This window comes from Pseudorasbora parva, chromosome 7 (genome assembly GCF_024679245.1).
Source record: "Pseudorasbora parva isolate DD20220531a chromosome 7, ASM2467924v1, whole genome shotgun sequence".
In the NCBI taxonomy this organism is placed as follows: domain Eukaryota; kingdom Metazoa; phylum Chordata; class Actinopteri; order Cypriniformes; family Gobionidae; genus Pseudorasbora; species Pseudorasbora parva.
In genome coordinates this window covers 43,512,912-43,529,033 of record NC_090178.1, presented here as the reverse complement: position 1 = coordinate 43,529,033, position 16,122 = coordinate 43,512,912, and the positions used below count along the sequence as shown (strand labels likewise).

The 16,122-nt window shown below is 38.9% G+C and overlaps 1 protein-coding gene across 3 annotated transcripts in view; it reads left to right on the top strand.

Moving 5' to 3' along the window:
* Window positions 1-16,122, top strand: part of zgc:158689 (uncharacterized protein LOC791177 homolog) — a 55,659-nt gene that overhangs the window by 20,673 nt on the left and 18,864 nt on the right. For all 3 annotated transcript variants that reach the window (XM_067449271.1, XM_067449270.1, XM_067449272.1), the window contains exons 5-8: window positions 6,216-6,277; window positions 8,689-8,760; window positions 10,910-11,047; window positions 15,810-15,962. In XM_067449271.1, coding sequence (XP_067305372.1) covers window positions 6,216-6,277; window positions 8,689-8,760; window positions 10,910-11,047; window positions 15,810-15,962 — 425 coding nt within the window. The remainder of the gene's footprint in view (window positions 1-6,215; window positions 6,278-8,688; window positions 8,761-10,909; window positions 11,048-15,809; window positions 15,963-16,122) is intronic.

The window sequence follows — 16,122 nt, the reverse complement described above, 5'->3', positions numbered from 1 at the left end:
CATATCGTCTATGGTCTATAGTGTGCATAGACTGCATACGCTTTTGGACTAAATCTAAAATATCTTAAACTGTGTTCTGAAGATGAACGGAGGTCTTACGGGTGTGGAACGACATTAGGGTGAGTCCTTAATGACATCAATATCATTTTTGGGTGAACTAACCCTTTAAATAAGACATCCTTGATGACGTATGCAGCCTTCAAACGCGACCTCCGGAGGATGCAGCCTTCACATTGTCACAGATTGGAATGCATAGGATTGTGGGATATCAAAGACAGTGAAGGATACATCTATGCTGCCTTCAAAAATACATCAGATGAAGGTCTCACAGGAAACAGGAAGCTAACAGATTCGTTCATGCCTTGATGCCTTCCTACCTTGGAATGCATCCTCCTAAGGCAGCATTTTCCAGTTTTCATAGCCATGATATCGCTCGTTTATGGTTCTTCTTCGTCTGTGTTTTCTCAAGAGATTCTGTACTCTTTCAGAAGATATGTAATACCATACCCTACAATACCCTACCATGTAACAGTAAAACACTGAAAGCAGTACATTTCTGTCAATGGCTAAGAAGTGTTGTCTCTTAAATGACAGAAAATTCTGTCAATGGTGGGGAAAGAGTTAAAGTATTTGTACTTTATAATTTCAAGAGATTATGCAGATGATTGTCAACTCGCAGCATGTTTTGTGTGTGAATGAATGGGAAGATATTACGTTAGATTTTATGTTACTATGTGTTTTTGATAAAGGTATGTAGCCTAACAGAGAGCTTTTAGTGGTTGTAATGAGGGATTTTTTGAGGTGGTGATGATTGGAGTCTGTAGTCCAGGGGTGGCAAACGCAGCTTCTGGAGGGCCACTGTCCAGCAGACATTTGCTCCAACTCTAATTGAACACACCTGGACCAGCTCAAGGGTTGTGTCCAGAAATGCCCCCTATACCCTCATTCACTAATTCACTACATCACTCCACTAATAAAGTCCTCTTGAAGGAGTGGATGAAAATGAGTGAGTAAATTCGGACACAGAGTACGCCGGACGGGCTGCCACTTTTGCATAGTTTGTGCTTGCTGTTTAATAATCATTTGAAACGTAGCAAACTGGCAGCTCCAGTAGTAATGAGAAGATTTATCTTGAACTCTGTTGTGGAAAATAGCATGTTTAAACCCTAATTAAAGAATACAATAATCAATTAACAAGGAATGTATACCTGTATGATGTTATACTGTACCCACCTGTATAATATAACAGCTTGACCGGCGGTTTTGGAAAATGGATGAACAGGAATTCAATGAATGCACTCGATAACTATAGTTTTTGGACACCACTACAATTTACAAATAGCTGTCCCCTCAAACAGTGCCCTATTTAAGGGAAAAGGTGGTGATTTCGGAAACAGACTATGTATTAGGGATCACTTTAACTTAAAGGCAGGTGTTTGGGACTGTGGCCTTCAGGAGCGAGGTTTGTAGTCAGAAACAAGCTTCTATTAAGACTGTTGTTTGTTTCAAGAGGAAGTAGTGCTGCAATATTTTAATTATGGTATAGGAATATTATGTTATATGACCTAAATCTAATTTTATAATAACTAAGTATATATAGACACTAAATATGTCTATATAGTTATAAAAAATGTATTTACATTTTAGTACATCAAAGGTGCACTATGTAACGTTTCCCTAATAATTGCACTATTTCCGCTTTTCCGGTCATTTGTATGAGGTGATGCATCTCATTTTATCATATTAGATACATTTAAGTGTGTTTAAAATGATGTTATGACGTTACTCTGTGCGTTCGCTCGGTGCTGCTGTGACATGTTCACACTGCTAAGAGAAAAGCGCTTCTGCCAAATAAAACCGAGGGTAACGCAGATAGGACGCAATTGACAGGCGACTCCTTCAAATGGTATGCTGACACGTCCCGGACTTTGGTTAAAATAGTAATTTTCTCACAATTTACAAATAGTTGGAAACATATTGTAAGTACTCAACTGAACAAAATATATAACACTGGCCTAGTGGTTTTTGGATATTTTACTGCAAAAATATTACATAGTGCACACATAGTCAAAGTGAGAAATGTTGTATAGATAATGGATTTTTATATTTTATTTTATTTCAAATAACATTGATTTTATTTCAAGTAACAAAATGTTTTTTCTTTCTAGTTTTATTTAACTTTAGTAACCTTTTAAGATCAGGGCTATTCAGATCTTTTTCTGGAGGGACATGTCCGGCAGAGCTAAGTTAGTGGTGAGAACCGATTGTGAATATGTAAGTAAATATAACTACATTGTTTTAAGTTCATGGTACATCAGGCTTTACAGGAAACGAAAGCGTAGAAACAAATGACTGCAGCAGAAGAAAATGAAGAGGCAAGCCTGTACAATAAAATGGAGATGAAGAAACTAAGAGAAAGCGAGAGAGGGGCAAAAGAGAGAGAGGCCTTTGTTGAAAGATTAACAACACCACATGATCTCATTGTACTGCTGAAAACAGCGGGGGTGGATGAGAGGGTGGGAGAAAGGCAGTGAAGGAGAGATGCCAAGCTTCACACACACAGTTGCTCAGTAGGGGATAAAGAAGGCCAACATCCACAGCTCGGCCCACTGGAACCAACAACAAAACATGCCACAAATGTTCACCTCCAATGAAACTCAAGAATGGATGTCAGACAATTAAACGAGTATCACGTCCCCTAAAGGAAGGAATTGTTCTCTTCAAATCTGTCCTTACAAATGTTTTCTTGAAAACATCTTTGGGTCCACAAACAACCTTTCAGTGATCAGTTCTTAAATTAACATTTTAGCAATCTAAAGAACCTTTTGTGGAATGGAAAGGTTCTGTGGATGTTAAAGGTTCTTTATGGAACCATTGATGCCAATACAGAACCTTCATTTTTTATGATTCTACAGTTTATGCAAATTCAGGCACATATGAAAATGTTTTGATTGGCCGAGTCTAAGAAGGTCCAGTATACCTGTTATATGTTATATATATGTTTTTCTAGAGATACACGACCGACCCCTGCCATCTTTACTCAGTTCTGAAAAGAAAAAAAACATGCTGTTTATGAGCATAACTCATCTAAATCAGGCACTAGTGAACATATCTGCTATATGATAAATCTCTGTAAAAAAATGTACAAGACTGCATGGTTGTTTCAAAGCAGCTTTACAGTAATTAGCAAATAATTTAGCAAGGTTCTTCAATTATAGCCCTGTTTCCACCGAAATTACCTGGAACTGCATCCTACGGTGCAGTAGGACTGCACTCAGCTTTCCATAGCCCACTGGATTTTGTCTTCTGCAAATACACTTAATAAAGCCTGAACCTTGTTTTCAAACTTCATTGTTGATTCAAATAGCAAACGACTCTTACTGCACAACACCACTGACTTTTAGGTTGAAATTTAGTTTTTTTTTTTATGTAGGAATTTTTAGGTTCTTCTGCTGCAGTCATTTGTTTTTAGGCTTTCATTTCCTGTAATGAACTTAAAACAATGTAGTTATATTTGAAATAAAATGCTGCGTGAACTCAACCAATAAGCATGTTCAGCACCCAAGTTCCACCCCCTAAGAAATTTCAAGAACGTTAAAAAAGTACTACCTCACAAGCAGGGCCGTTTTGAGGGGGACATTTTTACCTGGAACTTCTTTAGACCCCAGTCTCTGCGGTCTGAACACACAGAGCACCACCCCAAAGTCCCTAGTTCCTGGGGAAAGTTCCTGCGATGGAAACATGGCTTATGAAACAAATACAATTTCTGCTGTAATGCAGCCCTAAAAAGACAATAGTATCAGAATTCAGTTTAGTTTAAAGTTCATTCAATTTAGTTCATTGGCAGTGTTGCAAAGTTATGAAGTGAACTCAACTCAACTATAAAGCAGCTCTACTGAAGATAATGGTGTCATTATTCAGCTCAAGTCAGTTCAGTGTTCATTCAGTTTAGTTTGATAATAGAGCAAAGTTATAAGCTATAAGCATCTCTACAGAAGGCAATAGTGTTTTCATTCAGTGCAATTTAGTTTGTTCTCATCACATGGTGTGAAGTTGTTACATTACAACAGTTTGTCTCAATTTGTTTCTAACCTGTATGAATTTTTTTCTTCTGCTGAACACAAAAGAAGATATTTTGAAGAATGTTGGTAACCAAACAGTTAATGGTTTCCATTGACTTTCATAGTATGAAAAAAAAAAAAAACTTTGGCAGTCAATGGGGACACGAAATGTTCGGTTATACCCACATTCTTCAACATATCTTTTTCTAAGTTCCACAAAACAAAGAAACTTCGAACAACTTTATTTTTGAGTGAACTATCCCCTTAAAGCGGTACTTCAGCGCTGGGAAGATGAATCTGTATTTAAACTGGGTCATTAATGTAGTAGAAATGTGAAATTATTTTTTAATTTTGTGCTTTCTATACTGAGAAAAGACAGAAAATGTATTTTTGTCTCATGGGGATGAAAGGCAACAACTCCCAGAATGCTTTGCTGCCCTATGAGGCCACTCACCAAGCCACTACTACTGAATCACTGATCACTTTCCCACCGCGTTCATTTTCATAAAATCAGTTCAGTTAGAGAACAGACACTACAATTAAAAACTGAACGTGTCTGTTCAATATAACGTGATTTAGCTGCTGAGGGAGTATTATACAGCACAAACGCTGCAGGAGTCAGATTACATTCATCGCGATGAATGAGTTCTCCTGATGAGAGCTGAGGTAAACGCGACCGCGCTCTTGGCGTATACATTCGCAGCGTCTGTTCAGTCTGGCGCTTAACTTGAAAGCTTAAAGGGGGGGTGAAATGCTGTTTCATGCATACTGATCTTTTTACACTGTTAAAGACTTGGAATCCCATACTAAACATAGACAAAGTTTCAAAAGTTAAGGTGGACGTTTGATGGGAGTATTTCTTTGTCAAAAATACTACTTCCGGTTAGTCATAAGTTTCGGCAAGTTTTTTGAGATCATGCGTCCCCTTTGACGTTAACGGGGGCGGAATTTCCTTGTATGGGCCTTACGGACAATTCTACCGGAAGCGTGTGAGAGAGAGCGAGGGAGAGAGCGAAAGCAACAGGCTACGCCCATCAAAGCGCTGGCTTGTAGGATGCTAAACAGGTGATATAACCAGTAGCTACTGACTTACCCACTGATAGGCCGGCGGTCGATCTGTATTAGCACTTTCCTCACGCGACGGGCGAATCACTTTCCTCACAGAGCGACTCACTTTCCTCACGCGGCAGGCGAATCGCTTTCCTCACTGAGCGAATCACTTTCCTCACAGAGCGACTCACTTTCCTCACGCGGCGGGCGAATCACTTTCCTCACTGAGCGAATCACTTTCCTCACAGAGCGAATCACTTTCCTCACAGAGCGACTCACTTTCCTCACGCGGCGGGCGAATCACTTTCCTCACTGAGCGAATCACTTTCCTCACAGAGCGAATCACTTTCCTCACGCGGCGGGCGAATCACTTTCCTCACTGAGCGAATCACTTTCCTCACAGAGCGAATCACTTTCCTCACAGAGCGACTCACTTTCCTCACGCGGCGGGCGAATCACTTTCCTCACTGAGCGAATCACTTTCCTCACTGAGCGAATCACTTTCCTCACAGAGCGAATCACTTTCCTCACGCGGCGGGCGAATCACTTTCCTCACTGAGCGAATCACTTTCCTCACAGAGCGAATCACTTTCCTCACAGAGCGACTCACTTTCCTCACTGCAGCGCGCTGCTGCACATGTCATTATTTAGCTCCGCTCACACGACAAGCCCCCACCCGCTCGGCTTTTTTCGGAAAGACTCGGAACAGCGCATCTTTCTTATATAATTATAAAAAAAATAAAGACTTTTCTGAGATATGCAGGATGCAATGCTACTCTATAGGTACTCAAGATTGACATGACACTGACTGAAACTGAGTGTTTCACCCCCCCTTTAACTTTTAATAGGAATTAATTTGAGGGGTGGAGGGCATGATCATTCGAATATACTCCAGGGTTTCTACTGATAGAAAGCCATATACTAATCGCTGAAGTAACCCTTGCCTTAAAATTATGCTAATGTGACCTTAATGTAGTCAGGTTGATCAGGTTGCATATGATAGTATGTTTGATGATACATTTCTTGATACAGATATCGTTCTTCGATTTTTCTTATTGTGCGCAAAGTTTTTGACACATCTTCTCTTAATTCCTACTGATTCAGGTGACACGTTATTCCAGATGGCAGAGGTTCATCGGCAGATCCAGGTCCAACTAGAGGATGTGGTAAGTAGAAGAAAAAGGTGTGATTGGCTGCTGGCATCAGACCCTTCTTTCCCCTGTGGAACTCATCTGTATAAAGCACAGTTAGAACTCACTTCCCAAACCACCACCACAATACCTTTGGCAATATTCTAAACAAACAAGTCTGTAGTCCAAACGAGTCCACACAAGATGGTAAAAGATTGAACTGTCATGCATTTATCCATTTGTACATTAACAGCTGAATTTGTGTAAGATGTTGCATTATAAATAGCTGTCACAGAGAATACTTATTTCTCTGAATAAGTACGAAAACTGTGTAGTTTACATCAGTTGTGGCCAAAACTGGTACTACAATCACTATCCCCTCTCCCCCTCCCTGCTTCTTACAGAGCCACTCCTTGGTTATCCTGGCTGTGTGCTTCTGGTCATTGTCATGTTGGAAGACCCAGCTTCGACCCATCTTCAATGCTCTAACTGAGGGAAGGAGGTTGTTCCCCAAAATCTTGCAATACATGGCCCCGGTCATCCTCTCCTTAATACAGTGCAGTCGCCCTGTCCCATGTGCAGAAAAACACCCCCAAAGCATGATGCTACCACCCCCATGCTTCACAGTAGGGATGGTGTTCTTGGGATGGTACTCTTCTTCCTTCAAACATATTTAGTGGAATTATGACCAAAAAGTTATATTTTGGTCTCATCTGACCACATTACTTTGTCCCACGACTCCTTTGGATCATCCAAATGGTCACTGGCAAACTTAAGACGGGTCTGGACATGTGCTGGTTTAAGCAGGGGAAACTTCTGTGCCATGCATGATTTCAAACCATGACGTCTTAGTGTAATACCAACAGTAACCTTGGAAACGGTGGTCCCAGCTGTTTTCAGGTCATTGGCCAGCCCCTCCCGTGTAGTTCTGGGCTGATTTCTCACCTTTCTTAGGATCATTGAGACCCCACGAGGTGAGATCTTGCATGGAGCCCCATTCCGAGGGAGATTGACAGTCATGTTTAGATTCTTCCATTTTGTAATGATTGCTCCAACAGTGGACCTTTTTCACCAAGCTGGAGTGGAGGTGTACAATTTTGTCTCTAGTGTCTTTGGACAGCTTTTTGGTCTTGGCCATGTTAGTAGTGGGATTCTTACTGATTGTATGGGGTGAACAGGTGTCTTTATGCAGCTAATGACCTCAAACAGGTGCATCTAATTTAGTATAATAAATGGAGTGGAGGCGGACATTTTAAAGGCAGACTAACAGGTATTTGAGGGTCAAGATAGACAGGTGTTCAAATACTTATTTGCAGCGGTATCATACAAATAAATAGTTAAAAAAAACATATATTGTGATTTCTGGATTTTATTTTTTTGATTATGTCTCTCACAGTGGACATGCACCTACGATGATAATTTCAGACCCGTCCATGATTTCCAAGTGGGAGAACTTAAAACAGCAGGGTGCTCAAATACTTATTTTCCTCACTGTAGTTCCTTTAAGGTTTCCAAACATAGTTATGAATGGATTCGGATGGATCATTGTGGCCTCCTTTTATTTCAGCCCTGCTCTTGCATCCAAAAAGTCCTAAAGAATTTTTATGATGGTTGGCTTAAACCTTAGGGATTAGGGCAGAAACTGGCTGCTGACCAATGAGAAGTCCTGTTCTTTCCATGCTGGAGGTGCCTGGCAGTCCTAGCATCCTTATCTTATCGTGTTGGACATTTGTTTGTTCTAGTCCACCAAGATCCAATCAAAATGTTGCAAACCTTTCTCCACTGTTGCAGTAAAAGAGGGACGCCCGGCCATAAACTGGACCCTGGAATGTGCTGTTCACCACAGAAACAAGGGAAAATTAGAGCAGTGGAACGGAAAATCACGTTCTGTCTGACAGAAGAGCAAAGTCTTTGCAGAAGGGTCAACAGCTTCCACGCATTAAAAGTCTTATTTTTGTTGTTGAATTGTTTCGCTGATTACACACTCCGCGACCCATTTAAAATGGTCTCCGCAACCTACCAGTTGAGAAACACTGCCCTAAAGAACCTTTCAGTGAACATTTCTTTAAAGAACCATGTTTTTCCTTGTGTGTGAAGAACATTTTAATAATCTGAAGCACCTTTTTCTACTATAAAGAACCTCTGTGCAATGGGAAGATCCCATTGATGGTAAACAAGAACCATCGTGCCAATAAAGAACCTTTAGTTTTTCGAGTGTGAGACAAAACATCAGAGTGCAAAAAGGAATGATAGTCATTACAAAACAAATAGGAAATAAGAGAAAATGTTAATGTGCCAATAGAAACGCACGGCTAAAACCTGCTTTAGATGTCTGCGTTTTAGTTTAGTGCAATGTTTAGAAGCTTAATCATTAATCTTCCTCAAGACGAGTCTGCTTCTATAATCACTGTATTTGACTTAATGCTGCATTTTCTGTCTGTCTGCAGCTGAAGCTGTTTCATTCAGAGCTGCTGTCTCAGCTGGAGCAGAAACTGGAGTTAGACATCAAATATCTCACCGTGAGTATAAATTACTGTTTAACTAAATTACATATTAAAATTTCACACTAAATATTATGTCTTTCTGCTCGTTTTCACAGACAAGGCTTAACCTGGTGCCAGACTAAAATGCATGTTTGAGCTAATTTAACTAGAAGCAACTTGCACTTATATATCTTAAAAAAATATGTCAGTGCCATTGTTTTGTTTCAAGATCAGGTGAGTAATGTTTTTGTTCTAAGGCACATATATAAAGACTACTTAAATATCCCAATTGAACTAAGGCCTAATCCTGGCTTAATCTAAGCCCTGTCTGTGAAACCAAGCATTTAACTAGAACTGTATGTACTTACATAAAATATGTTAGACACACTTTCTGTGTTCATATTGTAATGCAAACGCTTTTGCTGCTATAGGGAAAGGTTTGGTGGTATGGGTAGGTTTAAGGGTAGATTAATTAAGGGGTAAGGGAAGGTCAACAAATAGAATTACAGACATTTATTACAGCTGTAATTACATGCAGGAATTTTTAAATATAAGTACAAATTTAAAAATTATTCATTTAAATGTTGGTACATAGCAGTTAAAAGGGGCTTTCGCACTGGATGAACATTTTCATAGTTGCTAGAACTTTTGGTGTAAGTGCCCAGATTTTGACATGTACGCAGGAGCTAGGAACGCTTTTAGTTCGAGGAACTCCTTTTGGGGGGACAATTTTAGCTCCTGCTTCAGGTCTAACCCAGCACTATAGGAACTACCAAGTGACGTAAGTGTATGCTGATTGGCCGAAACGTACAGGAAACACCAGCAACCATTTTTAAAAAGACGTCTACACACAGATTATAGTCTATATATTTAGTCCACAAACTGAATAATGAATAATGGACAACAGTGATAGACGGACCTCTCAACCTTTACACTGAAAGAGAAAATCCGCGCAACTTTGAGGGGACCAAGAGAAACATGATTATTTCTGTTAACTAGCGACATTGGGCATCAACCATACGGCAAACACTAATACTCTTTATATACTGACTACTTTCTTTGTATAACAGTTCTATCTTACAACATATTAGACAGGACTGTTAAACAGATCATAAACTAATGAAGATAGGAGAATGTGAAAGCTGTGGGCTCAGGCTCTGGCGTTCTCATCGCCGTAAAAATAAAAGTCACTTCAACAAGTGCGGCTTTCGTCACTTCAGTGTTCCTACTGTCTAGTTAGGGTGACTTTGTGATTTAAAGGTGCACTATGTAGTATTTTTGCAGTAAAATATCCAAAAACCACTAGGCCGGTGTTATTTTGTTCAGTTGAGTACCTACAATATCCCAGATGTTTCCAACTTTTTGTAAATTGTGAGAAAATTGCTATTTTAACCAATGACCTGGGACGTGTCAGCATAGCGTTTGAGCAAGTCGCCTGTCAATTGCGTCGTATCTGCGTTACCCTCAGTTTCGGGTTTTATTTGGCAGGAGAGCTTTACTCTTAGCAGTGTGAACAAGTGAACGCTCGGAGTAACGTCATAAGATCATTTTCAAAACACTTAAATGTATCTAATATGATGAACAGAGCTCAAAACCTCAAAATCATAACCGGAAGAGCTGATCAGTGCAGGCGCCCCGGCGACTGTGTCCCGTCCCGTAATAATAAAAGTCCCGGTATTAGCGAGGCGGGTATTTGTTTAACAATCGCTCCAGCAGCCGTGCTCAGCTCCACAGCACTCGGTCCTGCTCTGCTTTACAATACCGTAACGTTAATAACTGCATGCATGAACGTGATTTCTGCCCGAGTCCTATTTTCCACCGGCTGTGAGGTAAAGACCACATGTCCCAAGATGCTGCGCTCTTTGCGTCATTAAACTACACATTTGTTTTGAATAGGCGCCCTCCAGTGGACGGAAAGTTGCATAGTGCACATACTGGCAGCGCGAATACAATCAGGAAAATAGCCCTAGGGGAACCTTTAGTTCTCGGGGAAACACCCTGGTTGTTAGCTCCTAGAACTATCCAGTGCAAAAGCCCTGAAAGACTCTTAATATAAAGTGGCTCCAGTAAACTCTTTGAGTAGCTTCAGTAACTCGTTAAAAAATGATTATATGTAAATGAACTCCTCCTCCTGAACCGTACACTTTTGTAGAAACATGATATACCGTATGAAAACTTTTCCCAGGCAACGCTGAAGAAGTACCAGAGTGAGAGGAAGTCAAAGGTGGAGTCTATTGAGCGCTGCCAATCACAGCTCAAAAAGCTGCGGAGGAAAAGTCAAGCTAGTCGCCATCCCAACAAGTATGGAGACAGAGAGATGCAGGTACCTTGCTTATGATTCACTGCTTTTACACATATGACACGACATATGCAAATCTTGAGACTTTGACCAGTATGCATTGAGCACAAGCTAAAAATATATGAACTGAAACTCAAACTAACTAGCATGTTTATTAGCTGGACTGTGTTTGTTGGTATAATGGTTGTTGCAAAGGTGAGTTAAGGAGTCAGTGACATGAGGATGATGATGATGATGATGATGATGATGATGATGATGATGATGATGATGATGATGATGATGATGATGATGATGAAAAGAGATTTTTTTAACCCTATGGGCATCATATATGATTTGCAAATTTCTAAGGCCCCTAAATTATAAACATGATCAAAAACTTGTTGTCTAATTGATAGTTTATACTTTTTTAGCAAGTGAAAGGCCTTTATAATTGTAAAAACTTCCACCTTCAGCTTGTGGTTCTCGTGTTTGTTTTTTTCTGTGAAATTTTTACTTATTTTCATAAAGTAAATGTATGAATAATTTTATATTGCTAGTAATATTTCATGATGAACACTTACTGGATGGAAGCACAAATCCTTTTCAAATGTGAGTATTAAATATGATCATCAGGCTTTTGAGGAACATTTATTTGTTCATCTCTCAGTCGTCATTGTGCTGCACTGCATTATATGTTTTAAACTACAGAGCTTTGATCGTAAAACTAAGCATTTAAATATCGTCTTACTAATATTATTGGGAGATACAGATTGACAAATGATACTTTTTTGCATTTTATGTAAGTATCTGCAATACTGTTATACAGATCTCATTGATTTAAATTACAAGCTATTAGATTTCATCTTACTTTTTGGCCATATAAATATTAGCAAATGCACCAAATATGTTTGCTTATTTTGGGCCTGAATACAATTTAGGTATTTTTCCCTTCTCAAGTATGAGCTCAAAATTCTTATTATATCATACTATATGAGTCATAAAAGCCTGATGTATTAAATATGATATGAAATCATAGTATGTTGTAAGGAATATGCCAAAATGGATGGTCTACTATTGGTCTAATTCAGGCTAGTATTGCTCACAACCCATTGCACTTTTGAGAAGAATTAGGTTCAGAACTACAAACTCAAATAAAAAGAACTACAACCATGGTGGATGTGCATAAGACCAACAATAAAGCAGAGTAGCCCAGAATAAGGTTTGAGTTATTAGTAATCAATATCTAACCAGGAAAAAGTAAAAAAAATAATGTTATCTGTGTTAAAATCCATTTGCAACAACATTATGAGCTTCAATTAAAGGTGCACTATGTAGTATTTTTGCAGTAAAATATCCAAAAACCACTAGGCCAGTGTCATATATTTTGTTCATTTGAGTACCTACAATATCCCAGATGTTTCCAACTATTTGTAAATTGTGAGAAAATTGCTATTTTAACTAAGGACAGGGACGTTGCAGCATTGCATTTGAGAGAGTCGCCTGTCAATTGCGTCATATCTGCGTTACCCTCAGTTTCGGCTTTTATTTGGCAGGAGCGCTTTACTCTTAGCAGTGTGAACAACTGAACGCACGGAGTAACGTCATAACATCGTTTAAAACACACTTAAATGTATCTAATATGATAAACAGAGCTCCATTACCTCAAAATCATAACCGGAAGAGCGGATCTGTCCAGGAGTCCCGTCCCGTCATAATAAAAGTCCCGGTATTCACAAGGCGGGTATTTGTTTAACAATCGCTCCAGCAGCTTTGCTCAGGTCCATAACACTCGGTCCTGCTCTGCTTTAGACTACAGTAACGTTAATAACCGCATGCATGAACGTGATTTCTGCCCGAGTCCAATTTTCACCGGCTGTGATGAGAAGACCACATCTCCCAAGATGCTGCGCTCACACTTTGCGTCATCAAACTACGCATTTATTTTGCATAGGCGCCCTCCAGTGGACAAAAGCTGCATAGTGCACCTTTAAGATACAGCACAATAGCAAAACAGATACATTACATTTGGCCACTATTAACGGCATTAGCATTAGCATTAGAGTTCTCAGCATTAAAAACCCACAACTATCTGATCAACGTTCTACTTGTTTTCTCCCCAATACGGTAGAAATAATTGTTTTATTAGTATAAATTGAAATGTAGAGTGTGTATGTGAGGATGCTAACTGTCACATGATGATTGACAGGCCGGTTTACAGTGACAGAATGCACACAACTATGCAACAGAGAGTAATTGTGATGTGGTATGTTGTCCCATAGTTTGCCTCTTGTGCTATACATCCAAAAGTATTTACTTTTTCTTCACAAAAAGTGTACATACTTTAATAGTGTAGTAGAAGTAAGTTCCTGTTTTATGGTTTTATTGTCACATGACAACAAAATGGCTTCCTACATGTCATTTGAACCACCCTGACATATGGTTTGTCATGCAAAATGTTTTATTTTTATTTGTATTTTTTAAAATAGGGATTATTTAATTATTAAAATATTTTGTAATGTTGATTCCACTTGGTCACAATCCCCGTCAAGCAAAGCTCTTAAGCCACATTCACTTCAGAGTGATTGGCACTGCAATAAATGAACAGTAAGTCACTTTGGATTAAAGCGCCTGCTAAAGAACTGAGTAATTGTGTTGCTTGCCAGTTCTTTGACTTGCTGTGTTCATTACTGAAGGCTTAGTGTAGAATGTCATGTACTGCCAGTCATTTGTAGTTTGTATGACTCATAATGACCAATTGAGTTCAGTGAGGGCCATTTGTGTGGGCCAGTGTCCTACATATTAAAGCTGATTTGTGAGTGGAAGACTTTTTATCCGTGTGTGAACAAGTGTTTGTTTATTTAAGCATGTGTATCCTCCAGCGCGTGTTTTTTCAGGAGTATGTCTATCTTTGTTTGCATAGGCCTATCAGAAGCATTACTCTAAGCATGTTTTTGAGTCAGAAAATCATTTACTTTAAGATTAAGCAGATATCCGGAACAGCTGATTTGGGGCCAGAAAAAAAGGAACACTGGGACAGAGAAAAAACAAAGGAACGAAAGAGGGGAAATTATGATATAAAACAGGACCACAGTTTAAAAAAATGAGGAAAGGAAAATGCTTTAGAGAATGACAGAGATATTATAAAGATGAACATTTCCCGTTTGGAACAACATGATGGTGACAGAATTTTCCTTTTTGGCTGAACTAGTTCTTTAAGACGGGGTTTCCCAAACAGTTTGTGAGCTAATCACAAGCTAATATTTATTTTACATAATTATATTGAATTTAACATTAAATAAAATAAATGTGGCTGTTTGATAATCACAGTATAGCTTAGTGTGATTATCAAATCGAAGGCGGTGGTTTAATTAATAACTGTATAGCCTGATCGGTACTGCTTGTTTAAAAGCGAAGCATGAGCAGCTTGTGATCCAGTGTTTCCAGTGTCTGACAGCATCTCAGTTCACAGTAAATGCAGCAAACTCAATCTCTACATGCGCTGCGAGTTTAAAGGGTTAGTTCACCCAAAAAATGAAATGTTTGACATTAATGACTCACCCTAATGTTGTTCCACACCCGTAAGACCTCTGTTCATCTTCAGAACACAGTTTAAGATATTTTATATTTAGTCCGAGAACTTATTTCTGGGGCGGCAGTGGCTCAGTGGTTCATGTAGGTTGTCTACAAACCAGAAGGTTGGTGGTTCAATCCCCGGTTCCACCTGACCAAGTGTCGAAGTGTCCATGAGCAAGACACCTAACCCCAGCTGCTCCCGACGAGGTGGATGGCGCCTTACATGGCTGACATCGCCGTCGGTGTATGAATGGGTGAATGTGAGGCAAAAATGTAAAGCGCTTTGGATAAAAGCGCTATATAAATGCAGTCCATTTACCATTTATCTGTTCCTTCATGAAAGTGTATGCACACTATACTGTCCATGTCCAGAAAGGGAATAAAAACATCATCAAAGTAGTCCATATGTGGCATCAGTTAGTTCATTAGAATCTCTTGAAGCATCGAAAATACATTTTGGTCAAAAAATAACAAAAGCTACGACTTTATTCAGCATTGTCTTCTCTTACTGGTTTGTTTTCAATCCTCAAAAAAAGATTAAAACTGTTATGAATCAGTGTATTGATTCAAGATTCGGATCGCCTGTCAAACTGCCAAACTGCTGAAATCACGTGACACTGGCGACCCGAATCATGAATCAATATGATGGGATGCACGGAGATGAGAATGATATGTATGGACTTATCTAACTCTGTGATATACGGTGAATAAGCTAAAGTCCCAAAAAAGTCGGCGTGTTCCTTTAAAGTTTTGAAATGGTACAAGCTCAAGGGTTTGAATGTTTGAAAGTGAAGAATTTTAGACATTAATATTAGTATTATAACTATACATTTTTATTATAATTAATTTTATTATAAATAATCTGTTCATTTTATTTTATTTTACAGTACAATAATTTACAGCAGTAATATATATTTGTCTTCATTTTTATAATAAGTTAAATAATAATCATCAACATCATTGTTCATTATCATTATTGTTATCAGTGTGAATTTAATGTGAAGATAACCATGAACATGCAAATGTGTTGTTAAATTATTGAACAATTCACTTACAATTTCAGGAAGTATAGGTCTATATATTTATATCTAAAAGGGTTCCGCTGACAAAAAAGATTGTGAACACCTGCTTTAAGGAGTCTGAACTTACGTTGTTTGCTTTAGATGCCAGTCTTGGCGTACATTTGGCATATTGTATTTAAAGGTGAATTAATGTAAGTCTCTCTCTGCAACAGTATGTGGAGCTGATGAGTCGCCGGCAGGGAGAGTTGGACTCTTTAGTTGCCGTCGGTTACCGCTCTGCTCTGACAGAAGAAAGACGACGCTATTGTTTTCTGGTGGACCGTCAATGTTCAGTCACCAAGATCCTCGTCAACTACCACTGCAAGGTAACACTACAGATACAAGCCAACAATGAGGATTTAATGGGATAGTTCACTTTAAAATGAAAATTCTGTCATCCTTTACTCACCCTGAAGTTGTTTTAAACCTGCATGAATTTCTTTCTTCAGCTGAACACAAGGGAAGATATTTTGAAGAATGTCAGTA